This window comes from Phyllostomus hastatus, unplaced genomic scaffold (assembly GCF_019186645.2).
Source record: "Phyllostomus hastatus isolate PE091 unplaced genomic scaffold, TTU_PhHast_1.1 phas_contig_150, whole genome shotgun sequence".
Taxonomy (NCBI): domain Eukaryota; kingdom Metazoa; phylum Chordata; class Mammalia; order Chiroptera; family Phyllostomidae; genus Phyllostomus; species Phyllostomus hastatus.
This window is the reverse complement of record NW_025333611.1, coordinates 32377388-32391880: the sequence shown is the minus strand read 5'-3', so window position 1 is coordinate 32391880 and position 14493 is coordinate 32377388. Positions and strand designations below refer to the sequence as shown.

At 41.1% G+C, this 14493-nt stretch overlaps 1 protein-coding gene and 1 pseudogene across 4 annotated transcripts in view; both read left to right on the top strand.

The window, feature by feature from the left end:
• The first annotated feature begins 5690 nt into the window (after positions 1-5690).
• On the top strand, positions 5691-5799 carry LOC123813279 (annotated as a pseudogene).
• Positions 5800-7433: 1634 nt separating this feature from the next.
• Positions 7434-14493, top strand: part of SEC24A (SEC24 homolog A, COPII coat complex component) — a 67716-nt gene continuing 60656 nt past the window's right edge. For all 4 annotated transcript variants that reach the window (XM_045828722.1, XM_045828717.1, XM_045828713.1 and 1 more), the window contains exon 1: positions 7434-7824. In XM_045828722.1, the coding sequence (XP_045684678.1) occupies positions 7728-7824 (97 nt within the window). In that variant the 5' untranslated portion in view covers positions 7434-7727. The remainder of the gene's footprint in view (positions 7825-14493) is intronic.

Below are 14493 nucleotides of genomic sequence, written 5' to 3'. Positions count from 1 at the left end.
AATGAGAGAGAGGGGGAGACATCAATTTGTTGTTCCACTTATTTATTCATCATTGGTTGCTTCTTGTATGTGCCCTTACTGGGGATGAAATCCACAACCTTGGTGTATCAGGGCAATGCTCTAACTAACTGAGCTACCTGGCCAGGGCTCAGCTTTCCCTTACTTTAGATTGTAACTTAAATATCCTCTCCTGGCCTGGCTGGTGTGGATCAGTGGATTGAGCGCCGGCCTGCGGACTAAAAGATTGCTGGTGATTGATGTTTCTCTCCCTCTCTTTTTCCCTCCTTTCCCCTCTCTCTAAACATTTGTGAACAAAATATTTTTTATTTTTTTAAAGATTTTATTTATTTATTTATTTTTAGAGAGGGAAGGGAGGGAGAAAGAGAGAGAGAGAGAGAAACATCAATGTGCGGTTGCTGGGGGCCATGGCCTGCAACCCAGGTATGTGGCCTGACTGGGAATCGAACCTTTGATGCTTTGGTTTGCAGCCCATGCTCATTCCACTGAGCTATGCCAGCCAGGGCTCTGAATAAAATATTTTAAAATTAAATAAATATCCCCTCCTGTCCTAACTATCTTATCCAAATCAGATTTCTGCTTGCTAGTCTCTATCTTAGTACCAAATACCTCACTAGCACTTACTGATTTTAAACTTAAGATATATATTAATTTACAGTTTAATTTCATTTCCTCCAGTGTAAACTCCATAGAAGGAAGAGACTCTGTATGTTCTATTTTGATTTTGCTTGGTATTTAGCACAGTGCCTGGCATAGAGAAGGCATTTAGTCAATATTTGTTGAATGAATTAGTTAATCAATGAATGAAAGAAAGAGCTGGTGAGGACATTCAGCAGAAAATATGGGGAAAGATAGGTTTAGAGGGGAAGCTGCATTTCAGATCTCTGCTATTAGGGTGCCAGGGTGCTCATAGAGGAGGTGGGGGCAAAAGGATGAATCTTGGGTTAAGGGAGAAAAAGGATCGGCTTTTGATATTGTACCTCCGGTGCCTCCCAGGGAAGACGGGCCTGACCAGAGGTTGACACTATTTCAATTACACTACTAGGTTTGCATCAGATGGGACACCAGGTAGCATAATAATTAAGAACCTAAAAGAATAAGAGACTAACATAGTTTAGTAACAAGTGCTGGTGATGTGGTTTAGCTCTAAGTGCAATACGACCTTATAGTAGTTAATGAATGAAGGTCAAAATAGTCAGAATGGAAGATTAGAAGAAATCACACTTTAAATTTATTTATTTAAAAGTGTTCATAGAACACCTGTGAAGTTTGGGACCCCAAACCAAGTGCTGAGAACACAGAGGTAAAGATGACACAGTCCCCGGCCTCTACTCCGTAACATCTAAACAAGGAGGCAGATGTGAAACCACAATGATTCCTGTAGAATTGACAGGATATGTATATAATTGTATTCCACTGAAGAAAGATAAACAGAGATTCAAATATATAACAATAATTAGAAGTGCTATGGGGGAAGCAAGATAAGGGGAATAGAGAGTGAGCAGGGAGGGTATGCTGTTGTCTAGGGTGTTCAGAGACGACCTTTTCGATAAGGTGATATTTGAATAAAGGCAGAGGGGTTGAGAGATCGAATTACATGGGTGTCTTGGAGAACAGGGATCCCAGATAATGGAAGTAAATGTAAAAGTCAGGGGCTTCCAGTCAAGATGGCAGCGTAGGCAGACATGGCTCACCTCTTCATACAACCACATCAAAATTACAACTAAAATATAGAACTGCCATCACTCAGGAATGTCAGAAATTGAGTTGAATGGAAGTCTAACAACTAAGAAATTGAAGAAACTACATCCATCCAGACCAGTAGGAGGAGTGCAGACATGAAACGGGCTGGTCCCACACCAACATGGATAAAAATTCAGAAGAAATATCTCAGGAGCAAGGAGTCCCAGACCCACACCAGGCTCCCCAGCCCAGGATTCCAGTGCCAAGAAGATAAGTCCCCACAATGTATGGCTGTGAAAACCAGTGGGACTGAGTCGGTGGAGGAGGCCACTGGAGCCCTAAGCAGTTCCTCTTGGGGAACCCACACATGGACTCAGCAGCCCCAGGGTGGCAACTTGAAGGGCACCGGTGATATATAAGGAGAGACTGAAGTGTCTGGCATCAGGGTGAGCAGAGGACATTATTGCTTTGCCGAGCCTTCCCCACGGACAGAGCCAGTAGGCTGGTGCCATATCTGAGACTCAATCAACACTAACACTGGCTAACACTGTGTGATCCAGCTTGGAAATCCACGGAGGTTCTAATCCACCCAACTTACCTGCCCACCCAAACTGCTTTTCTATATGAATGGCTGGCCTTGGTTCCTAAATCCTATCAAACAAGCAACAGCTGGCTTCAGTGAGCCCTAGTGTCAGCCAGAGTAGAGTCACAGCTTGGCTTCACCTGGGAATCTCCAAGCCCTGCACAAGTAACCACAATCTCAGATTGCTTTACAACCCAGACAATGTGGCCCAGGCAAAACACAGATGGAGGTTGACCTTGGCCTGAACCATCCGACAAAACCCAGGGCCAATGCACCCAATGGATAGTTACCGACCATGTTGGAACACCACCACCCTGCCCCTGCACAGCTGACCCTCCACAGAGGGCAGAGGTTGGTGGTTACTGTTCACAGCTACTCCTTGCAGCTGACTGGTCTGGATAAATCCCTCTGATTGATCTGTGAACAGCAACCAAGGCTCAACTACAAGAGGAGGGTGTACTCAGCCCACACAAAGGGCACACCTCAAGTACTCAGCTTGGGTGATAGGGGAGGCTGTGCCACTGAACTCTACAGAACATATACTATATGAGACCACACTACCAAGACATAAAGTCAAAGCAGCTCTACCTAATACATAGGAACAAACACAGGGAGGCTGACAAAATGAGGGGACAAAGAAACATGGCTCAAATGAAAGAACAGAAAGAAGCTCTAGAAAAAGAACAAAACAAAGTGGAGATAAGCAATCTATCAGGTGCAGAGTTCAAAACATTGGTTATAAGGATGCTCCAAGAACTTAATGAAGGCCTCAGCAGCATAAAAAAGACTCAGTCAGAAACAAAGGATACACTAATTGAAATAAAGAACAGTTTACAGGGAAACAACAGTAGAATGGATGAAGCCAAGAATCAAATCAATGATTTGGAACATAAGGAGGCAAAAGACAACCATGCAGAACAATGAGAAAAAAAAAAAGAGTAAAAAAAAATGAGGATAGTATAAATAGCCTCTGGTACAACTTTAAGAGGTCCAACATTTGCCTCATAGGGGTGCCAGAAGGAGAAGAGAAAGAGCAAGAAATTGGAAATCTATCTGAAAAAAATAGTGAAAGAAAACTTCCCTAATTTGGTGAAGGAAATAGACATGCAAGTCCAGGAAGCACAGAGAATCCCAATTATGATGGATGCAAAGAAGCCCACTCCAAGACACATCATTATTAAAAGGCCAAAAGTTAAAGATAAAGAGAGATTCTTAAAAGCAAGAGAAAACTTAGTTACTGGAAGGTTGCCAGATGGGAGGGGCAAGGAGGAGAATGAGTGAAGAGGTAATGGGATTAAGAAATACAATAGGTAGTTACAGAATAGCCATGGGGATGTAAAATACAGTATAGGAAATGGAGTCACCAAAGAACTTATACACATGACCCATGAACATGCAAAATGGTTGGGGGATGACCTAAGGGGTGCTGGGTGGAGGGGCGGGGGAAGGGAAAAATCAGGACAAGTGTAATAGCATAATCAATAAAATATAGTTTAAAAACACCAAAAAAACCCCCCAAAAGCAGGCTTGAGTGGCAAGAGAAATAGCAAGTGTGTCTGGAGTGGAGTGAGTGAGAGGTAGGGTAGAAAAAGATGAGCACAGAGGAGTAGCAAGACCAGGTCATGTGGGGCCTTGAAGGCCATGGGTAGGACTTTGATTTTCCTTAGAATGAGATGAGAAAGACCATGCAGACAACCTTTAACTTGATGGAGCAGGCACATGGAGCAACAGATTTTGGGGTACAGGAAAATAAACAGAATCAGTATTTAGGAGTTCAATCAACATGTAGGATACATCAAGAGAGGGAAACCAGAAAGGCTATCCCAACAGTTCAAGTGCAAGATGAAAGCAATCAGTGGGCAGAGAGAAAGGCGAAAACTACACAAAGTTGAGGTTTTCAAAGAAAGCAATAGGATTGACTGGCATGGTGTGAGATGAGTGTACTTGTCCTGCAGCTTTGGAACTACTGACTTCAGATACAAACAGATGTCCTGTCAGGGGCAAATGAAGCTAAAAGAACTGTTCCTAAAACAGAGCCACAAGAGTTTCAGAACAAACCTGTTGTTTGTAATTGAACTCATTGTTTGCTTGTTTGAAATGGAACAAATGTTTAAAAGTAATTAAGACCAGCCCTGACCAGTGTGGCTTAGTTGGTTGGGCACTGTCCTGCAAAGAAAGGGTTTCTAGTTGGATTCCTGGTCAGAGCACACGCCTAGGTTGCAGGTTCCATCCCCAGTTGTGGCAGGGACAAGAGGCAGCTGCTCAGTGTATCTCTTGCACATCAGTGTTTCTCTTCTCTTTCTCTCTCCCTTTCCATCTCTAAAAATAAATAAAATCTTTTTTAACAAAATAAAATAGTTAAAGGCTTTAAAAAAATTTTCCCACTCTGTTTATCAGCTGACAATTCAACAGTCATGAGTGGGCAGGCAAAGGGGCCCTGCTGTGAGCCTAAGTCCACTTCCATGTATCAGTGACCTCTCTCTCTCTCGTCTAAATAAAGAATCACCTTTAATGGAATGTTCTTTGCATAGTGCTGTCTCCTGACTCAAACACTTTGATGTCACTTTATTGTTTATTTTCTTTTTTTATTGATTTGAGAGAGAGAGAGGGAGAGGGAGAGAGATGGGGAGAGAAACATTGATTTGTTGTTCCACTTATTTATGCATTCATTGGTTGGTTCTTTTTTTAAATTCCTACCTGAGGGTATATACTTACTGATTTGAGAGAGAAAAACATTGATGTGATAGAGAAACATCCATGAGTGATCAGTTGACTCCCATATGTGCCCTGCCTGGACCAGGGATCCAACCTGTAACCTAGGTATGTGCCCTGACCTGGGATGGAACTCCCAACCTTTTGGTATATGGGGTGACACTCCAACCAAGTAAGCCACCTTGTTAGGGCCATTGGTTGATTATTGCATGTACCCTGAGGATGGAATCCACAACTTTGGCATAGGGCAGCATGCCAGCGAACTGAGCTATCCAGCCAGAGTTGAAGGCTCTGAAAATAATGTACAGAAAATCTGACACATATGATATATATGAAGTGTGCAGATGTGACAGAATGGTTCTGTTGTTCTGGAAAATAGGATAAAAAAGTTGAATGTATTACTAACATCAGTTTAGAAAAGTGTATGGTAGTGTGGGGTAGAATAGGTAGTTGACCAAAGAAACATCAGTACCCTTAACAACTGGTAATAGCACTACAATTTTTTATTGATATTTGTGTGACCACATTTTAGACATCAGAGAAGGATTTGACAATGTGTGGACAATACTAAACTTTAAAAATAAGCTGTCTTACCTCAGTTCCTTAAACTTAACTTCCTATTGTCCCTGAGGATGACAAATGCTGCTTTTCTTCTCAGTATTTTAAAGGTGACTACATTAAAAATGTAAACAAGAAGACTATACTTTCAGGGATCATTTCTATAGTTTGTTACTAAAAATGTAAACAAAAAAATTAAGGAACTTAACTATAATTTTGGGAGGAGTAATAGCAACATGGGTAGAACAAATTTTAGGAAAAAAAACATTGTTTAATTATTAGCAAATTATTTGTATATTTAACCTGATTTAACCAATGAGGTTATTTACTTTTTTAAATGGCTAATCCTCTCCATCAGGTTTTTTTTTTCTTCCCTCTGAACACAGATACTGCTTAAACAGAACAAAGTTCAAAGAAGCTTGATTTAGTTAAATCAAACTCCTGTGCCAAGGTCAAAAAAACCAAGATCATTAAGGAGTTACATAAAAATGAGAAAGAAACTAATGCAAATTTGAGACCAGAATTAAGCATTTGCCCATTTGAAGAGTCACTTGATTTTCTGTCTGACCTCAGGAAGGTTGCTTCTCTTTGAGGTCTGTTTTCTCTTTAAAAGACTGAGACGTTTGAGCTTGTGCATCTTTTTAAGTGTTCTCAGGCTGTATGATTTGGGAGTTTGTGATGGGGCCGTATGATCAACACAGTGTGACGGAAAGTGTCACCTTTATCCTGAAGAAGACTTAAGACTTTGTAACTTGCACAAAGGAGTTGTGGAATGGCTCACAGAGCACACACATTTTTAGTAAGGTTCTCAGGCAAATGATTGAATAGGGTTAGGATAAAATTTAATATGTTTGAATTCATACTGTTTGCTTTTCAGATCTGTACAGCGGTTTAGGGCTTGCTCATTGTGTATGTAATCTAACATTTTATAGCAGGCATTTGATATTTAAGTAAGTGAGATGTATTTCAGGGATTGCGAAAACTTTGACATTGCATTTTAATCAACAGTACAAATCTGTAGTTTAAAGGACTTAATTGTTAGCACAGAGCAGGATAAACCTACCTAGAATGGAGATAGCTAAGTTGATTATTGAGATCATCCATAAAGTATATTGACTCATCATTCCAGTTTCTATCTCACTTTGGCTGGAGGGGGGGAAAAAAAAGTCTACTCGCCCAGAAAGGAAGTTTGAATGTTTTACCTTACTGTAAACTCTTAGATGAGGAAATAAAACTGCCATTTAAACGTGCTGATTAGTGTACTATTAATGAACTTTAGCGTGACTATGCTATGAATCAGCGAGTTTCACAATTAAAATTACTTCTGAATTCTCAGGTCAAAAAGCAAAGGTTTCTCCACAATGAATACACGTTTAGGACATGTACGTAATTAACTACCTCTTTCTAAAAATTCCCTTACAACTTACATCTGGAATATGATGACTAAATGTGTAATGAAATACTGCGATGAACATTGCAGCTACCGGAGATATACTCTCAACAGAGGACGATGACGTCTACAATCTCAGGTAATCTTCACAAAAACCCCAGGAGAGAAACTGTCAGTCCCAGTCCACGAAAGCAGCCAGTGAAGCCCTGACTGCGCTAAGATCCTGACCCTGCCGGCAAGATGACGTTTACTGTGGGGATTTCCGTAGCAGTGACACACGCTACTTCCGGCCGGTGGGAAGAGTCAGTGACGTGGCAGGCAAGGCCAAGCACAGTCCTTAGGGCTAGGACACCCGGTGCAGTCAGGTGGCCCCAGGGCAGCCCTACTGGGAGAGTACTGAATGCGGCTGCAGTCACCAGCCCGGAGCCGGAAGTGCCACGTGTCCTCACTGCGCCTGCGCAGCCAGCGGCTGACAGGCACTTCCGGTGGGGGCCTCTCCCCTCTCTCAGCTTGGCTGCTTCCTTCCAGCCCGGCGTTCTGGCCCCAAGTCCAACTCTCTACCCTCAGCTCCCAGGCCAACCGGTGGCCGCCGGTGGACTGGGGACAATGTGGCGCTAGGCCTAGGGCTTGATGCACCCCCGTCTCTCTCCCAGGCCTTCAGTACTAAGTCCTTAGTTCTTTCCCTTCGCTTCTAGCAGTCGTCTTTCACCTTTTTGTTTGGAGCTGTCGGCAGATCCCGACCATCCCCTTCCAACCCGATAACCACCGATAACCACCGTCGTCATGTCCCAGCCGGGGATACCAGCCCCTGGCGGCGCCCTAACCGGCCTCCAGGCTCAGAACGGGGCCACCTCGGCCTCCGGGTCTCCCTACACCAATGGTAGGTGCCGCTTGGGGGCTCGAGGAGGGCGCAGCCTGGGGCCAGCTCAAGCTGAATCTTGGCTGCTGCCGCTGCCTGAAGCGAGAGGAGGAGAGGGTAACCTTCCGACCTGGGGCCAGTGGCGGTGGGCCGCTGGGCCACGGGGACCCAGGCGAATACGCATCCGCAACCCCCGGCTCGTCTTAGCGTTTCATATTTGTTTGTTTATTTATTCATTTGTTTAGCAGACAGCACTTGCTGTAAGCAATGCCCTGTATATATCTGGGTGAAAAATAGATTCGGTCCATACCGCAAAACTCTCAGACAAAGCTCATAGTTGTTTGTGTACCTTCCCACTCCTTGCCACCTCGTCTGTCTTCTAGAGATCAGAATTTGGAGTCTGATTCATTTCGATCCTGCAGGGCCTGCACTGAGAGGGGGGGTCATACTCAGTCTGAATTTACGGAGACGAATGAATGATTGTACTTTCTGGAGATCCTTTTAGGGCCCGCTCACCTTTCCTAGAACTTCCCTGGAATTGTACTTGGGCCACCTGTTCAGTAGTTCTGCTTTGGAAGAACCACGTAGAGGGGAGTACCTCCTGTTTGATTTCCAGAGGTCTTGACGGCAGGCACTTGGAGAGTGGTTGGGCACAACTTTCCGAACTTCTGACGAGTGTGCATGTGGCACTATAATTTGTCATTTGGTGTCATTTGTTACCTCTTCTAGGACTTTAAAAATTGTCCTGTGTTGCGATTTTATTATAATTGTTATAATAAAGACGGACTGTCTGCCAACATCTTTCCAAATTACCAATTTACCTATAAATTTTTAGTTCATGGAAACAAAAGTAGAGTAATACTAAAATACTTAAATTGCCCTTGGAAATCTAAAATTGCTGTGAAGTTCAAGAAGATAGCCAATGACTACAATAGCTAATTTACATTATTTTTAGGGAAGATTGCTGTCTTTTTGACAAAGAAGGCTCTAAAAGACTTTTAAAAATGCATGAGTGGGCAGAAGCAAGAATAAGTAGGGGTAAGCATTGAAGTGGCATTAAATTGAATCAGTTCTCAAATTTATGGTAACATTGTGTAAAACTACATTTATTTTAGACTATTCACTAACATTTATACTGAGGATAAAATCATTTTAAGAAATTTCCTTTAAGGTAAAAAATAACTTAAACAAGATACCATGACTGTGGCTTTTTTATCTATAAATTACAATTTTACATGCACTTTAAATGGCAAATACTGCAAGTATGCTTGTAAGCTGATATGAAAGTATAGGTCTGTTAATTTTGAAATGTCAAAGGAATGTAGCCACTGATATGTGTGTTGGAGATGGCACTACCGTTGATTTGATACAGTCCGACAGACGTTTGTTGCACACCTTCTAAGTTCTGTCCTTGGGAAAATAAAACCCAAGGTACAGCCCGCTCCTTGTACACAGGTTGCCCAGAGACTAATGGGAATTCATATAGGGAAGGAAATCATAGAACTGCATGAATACATACCTTTTAAAAGCTATAACTGACAGTCTTTTTATATGTCCCATTTCTAAAGTTTTTTGTAGTGGTAGTCTCAGTAAAATGGCTAATGTCCTAGATTGGATTCCTTTTTTGTACATCCTGGTAATAATAAAGAGAATACTGATGTGGAGAATTGGAAGGGAAGGTATTTTTCTAGAAGGTGAAAAGAAGTTCAATGCTATAATGTAGTTGTTTTTTTTTGTTGTTGTTGTTAACTCTTTCAAGGCAGTTATTGCTCCTTAAATAGTCTATTAAATACTCTTTTTTAAAGTTTTTTACTTATTTATTTATTTTTAGAGAGAGGGGAAGGAAAGGAGAAAGAGAGGGGGGACATCAATGTGTGGTTGCCTCTCACATGCCCCCAACTGGAGACCTGGCTCACAACCCAGGAATGCACCCTGACTGGGAATTGAACCTGTGACTCTCAGGTTTGCAGGCCGGCACTCAGTTCCCTGAGCCATACGAGCCAGGGCAAAAACTCTTAAGCTTTAGATGTAATGTAGCTTGCTTAAATGACATATTATAGTTCAGTTGGATCTTCAGGTATTTTTAGATTGTAATCAAAACACCAAATACAGTAGTCCCCCTTATTCATGGGGCATGCCTTTCAGTGGACCCAGGAAGCTGTGGATAACACTGAACCCTGTGTATGCCATGTTTTATCCTACACACACGTACCTATGAGACAGTTTAATTTATAAGTTAGGCACAGTAAGAGGTTAACAATAATAACTAGTAATAAAGTAGGACAGTTAAACAATATACTGTAATAAGTTACAGGAATATGGTCTCAAAATATCTTATACATACTCACCCTTCTTTCTGTGATGATGAGAGATGATACAGTGCTCACAGAAGATGAAGTGAGGTATTCTGAACAGCACGGAATTTAAAACTTATGAATTTTTTATTTCTGGAATTTTCCACTTAATATTTTTGGGTTGCGGTTGACCAAAAGTACCTGAAACTGCAGACAACGAAACTGAATGAGGGGGACTACTGTAATCACCTTTTTCACTTTTCTGTAACTTGCGTTCGTATGGTGTTGGTATGGTGTCTTTATATTACAAAATTCCTCACATATGGAGACATTCTCTCTGTGGTAGATTGTTACATTACATTATAATTTTAAATTGTTGAAACAAAAAAAGGAAAAAAAAGAAGAAAAAATAAAATTGTCGAGACAGGTTTTTCTAAGTTCCTGTGTAGATTTGTGTGCACATATTTCCTTTGTAAAAATTGATAGTGAAACTAAGACTTATTTAAACTGGCAGATCTTCATCCGACTACCATGTAATATGGCTAAAGCAAATCATAATTCCTACTGTTAATTAGCTGCTTTATTTTGACTGTTTGAATCCATTTGCCAAGGCAGTTAGAAACTGCAGTTTTAATAAGTTTATTTTGGTAATATTTATGTAATACTCACTTTCCCATGTAGATTAGGGGTGAGAAGAACATTCTCAACCCTCTCTTCTTCCCAGATTCTCATTATATTGTAATTTTATATAATAATATCTGATTTGCCGCTAGACTATAGATCCTTTGAGGGCAAGAATATTTGCTTTTACACATCATCCTCTCCCTAGTTCCCCCCATGGTGTCTTTTAGGAGCTACTAGTTTTATTGAATGTAAGTTTTAGATTTGGGTATTTTGTAATTTAGGTCACTAAATATGTATTGATTTATTCATTGTAAGTTTGGAGCTTACTTCCAACTTTTTTTTTTCTGGTGAATATTTCTGTGAATTTTTGAATAATACTGTCAGCAGAAACTCAACAGAATATGTGTGCGAGGGGGCTTAGTCATCAGTTTAAATGCTAGACTTGTACTCATACCTGTGTTCTAGGCATGATAGAAGTATAGCTCTGCTTTAGTTTCACTGTGATGTAAACCATGTTTATGAATGTATATTTAATATAGGAAATCTTTAGTTAAGATCAAAGCAGGCTGTGAATAAAATTGGCGTGTGGTCTGTAACACTGATTGTTGTGACTGTTTTCAGTGGGACAAGTAACTTTGGACTCACAACCTTAATACCATCTGTAATGTTAGAACTTCCTGCACTGAACTTCTCTTTTGTCTCTGCTGGTACACTGGGAGCTCCTGAAAGAGAAATGGTAGCAATAAGAACCAACATTTACTGTTTACTTACTCTATGGCCAGTTGCTGTTCTAGGCTGCATTATATGCGTCATCTCATTTAATCCTCACAACAGCCCTCTGAGGTTAGAACTGTTATGACCCTGGCTGGTGTGCCTCAGTGGCTTGAGTGCTGGCCTGCCAACTGAGAGGTTGCCGGTTTGATTCCCTTCAGGGCACTTGCCTGGGTTTCAGGCCATGACCCCAGTTGGGGGTGTGGGAGAGGCATCCGTGTGATTGATGTTTCTTTCCCTTTTTCTCTCCCTTCCCTTCTCTCTAAAAATAAATTAATAAAATCTTTTAAAAAAGAACTGTTATGTTTACTGAGAAAAATACTGAGATGAGTGGTCAAGCAGCTACTCAAGGTCACACAGCTAATAACCGAGATTTGTGGAACCTAGATTTAAACCTAGGTAGTCTTACTTAACCACTGTTATTCAAAATATCTGGTGGTTATCTCTCAATCCCAGGACTTAGCTCCTTGAATGAGTGCCTGATCAAGGGTCTCTTTGATTTCTTTTTGTTGTTGTTGTTGTTGTTGTTTCTTTTTAAAGATTTTATTTATGTATGTATGTATGTATTTATTTGAGAGGGGAAGGGAGGGAGAAAGAGAGAGAGAGCAACACCAATGTGTGGTTGCTTCTCATGTGGCCCCCACTGGGGACCTGGCCTACAACCCAGGAATGTTCCCTGACTGAGAATCGAACCTGCGATGCTTTGATTCTCAGCTCACTGAGCTATGCCAGCCAGTGTTCTTTGGTTTCTTTATGTGGATACATATAATTACAGAAAATGTTGGTTGGTATTTTTTGAAATTTTCACCTAGCTTATTTGGATTATAATTAATACATGACCCTAATTTTTCTTAATATTTAGTCCATTTCTTTGCTGTTTCAGCATCACATTTCGTAAATGTCTTGTAGATCCTGAAATTGCCTCTTAACTCTACTTTAATTCCTTCCATGTTTTTTTTTATCCTCACCTGAGGATGTTAAAAAAAAAAAGATTTTGCTTATTTATTTTTAGAGAGAGAGGAGGGAGGGATAAAGAAAGGGAGAGAAACAGCAACTGGTTGCCTCTTGCACGCCCCCAACTGGGGACCTGACCCACAACACAGGCATGTGTCCTGACCGGGAATCGGACCAGTGGTCTCAGTCCACTGAGCCACACCAGCCAGGGGAGGACTTTTTTTTTTGGGGGGGGGTGGCTTTTAGAGTGAGAGGCAAGGAGAAAGCGAAACATCAATGCAAGAGAGAAGCATTGATTGGTTGTCTTCTGCATGTGCCTAGACCAGGGATTAATTGAACCTGGCCTGGGGATTGAACTGCAATTTAGGCTTGTGCCTCCACCAGGAATTGAACCTACAACCTTTTGGTTACAGGTTGACACTCCAACCAGCTGAGCCATACCAGCCAGGGCCATTGCTTTCTTAAAGCCCTTATTTTTAGTGACTGAGTCACAAATTGTACTCATGCAGTGGCATCCATTTGTTGTATTTATAGTTTTAGTTCAATTCTTTAAGAAATCAGAGATTTTGATGTGTGAAATGAAGTGTTAAATCAAAATTTTTTTCCTAATTGGGTTTATTAAGTGATTCATGAATCGAAAGCATGCCCTCTAGCAACTGACTAGAAGGGTGCTCTCCCTAAATCGAAATTTTGTCTTCCCATCTGGACTGTGAGGAGGGATAGAGTGGATTTATCTCACCTTTGTGTTTCAGGAGATATTTAGTAAAATTTGTCTTTTTAATCAGGGAAAAATAGAATGTTTTTAACCATTTGGAAAAAAGTGAACAATTAGCCTAAATATAGGATCAGTCTTTTTTTTTTTTTTTAAGAGAGGAGAAGGGAGAGAGAAAGAGAGGGAGAGAAGCATCAATGTGTGGTTGCCTCTCGAGCACCCCCTACTGGGGACCTGGCCTGCAACCCAGGCATGTGCCCTGACTGGGAATCGAACCAGTGACCCTTTGGTTCACAGGCCAGTGCTCAATCCATTGAGCCACACCAACCAGGGCTAGGATTCATCTTTAATTAAATGAAAGACTAGGAAAAAAAACATTAGTTCTGATGAAATTATTTGGTTTACTGGTAATGGAAAAATTGGTAAATGCTGTAATTGTTTAAGAACACAAATATGTGTTTTTTAGGTGATGACGGTAGCAGACACTTATTGGGTACTAACAGTAAGAGAAACACCATTATAAACATTTCACTAAATCTCATTGTCACATTGTATTAGTTTCCTATTGCTGCTATAACAAATTACCACGAACTTAATGACTTAAAACAACACATTTATCATCGTATAGTTATGAGGTCAGAAGTCTGAAATGGGTCATCAGGGCTGCTTTCCCTGTTGGAGGCTCTAGCAGAGAATATGCTTTTTTGCCTTTTCCACCTCCTGGAGGCTGTATTTGTTCCTTGGCTCCTGGACCCCCACCATCTTCGAAGCCAGCAGTCCCTTCTGAAGTTTTTCTCACCTGGCATCACTCTGACCCTGACTGTCCTGCCTTCCTCTTCTGCCTTTGCAATCACATTGGGCTCACCCTGACTTCCCCTCTCAAGGTCAGTTGATTGGCAACCTTAATTCCGTCTGCAACCTTAATTCCTTTTTTGCCCTGTAAACTAACAAATACAAGTTCCAGCGGTTAGGACATGGACATATTTAGGGGCATCATTTTTCTGCCTATCATACACATCGGCACTGTAGTATATAGGTCCTATTATTATTCCCATTCTGTAGACGAAGCTGAGGTCTATAAAGGTTAAATATCTTGCTCAAGGACAAATAGTTACTAAATTTCGAGGTCAGAATTAGATCTCAGTTGTTCCAGTCTGTGCTCTTAATCACACGTTTATAATGCCTCTTTCTATAAACATTTCATAGACAGCAGTGATTTTCAACCCTTTTCATCTCATAGCACAATAAACTAATTACCAAAAATCTGCAGCACACCAAAAAATGTTTTTTCTAGCTTGACAAAAAAATAGGTATAATTTTGATTCATTCACACCT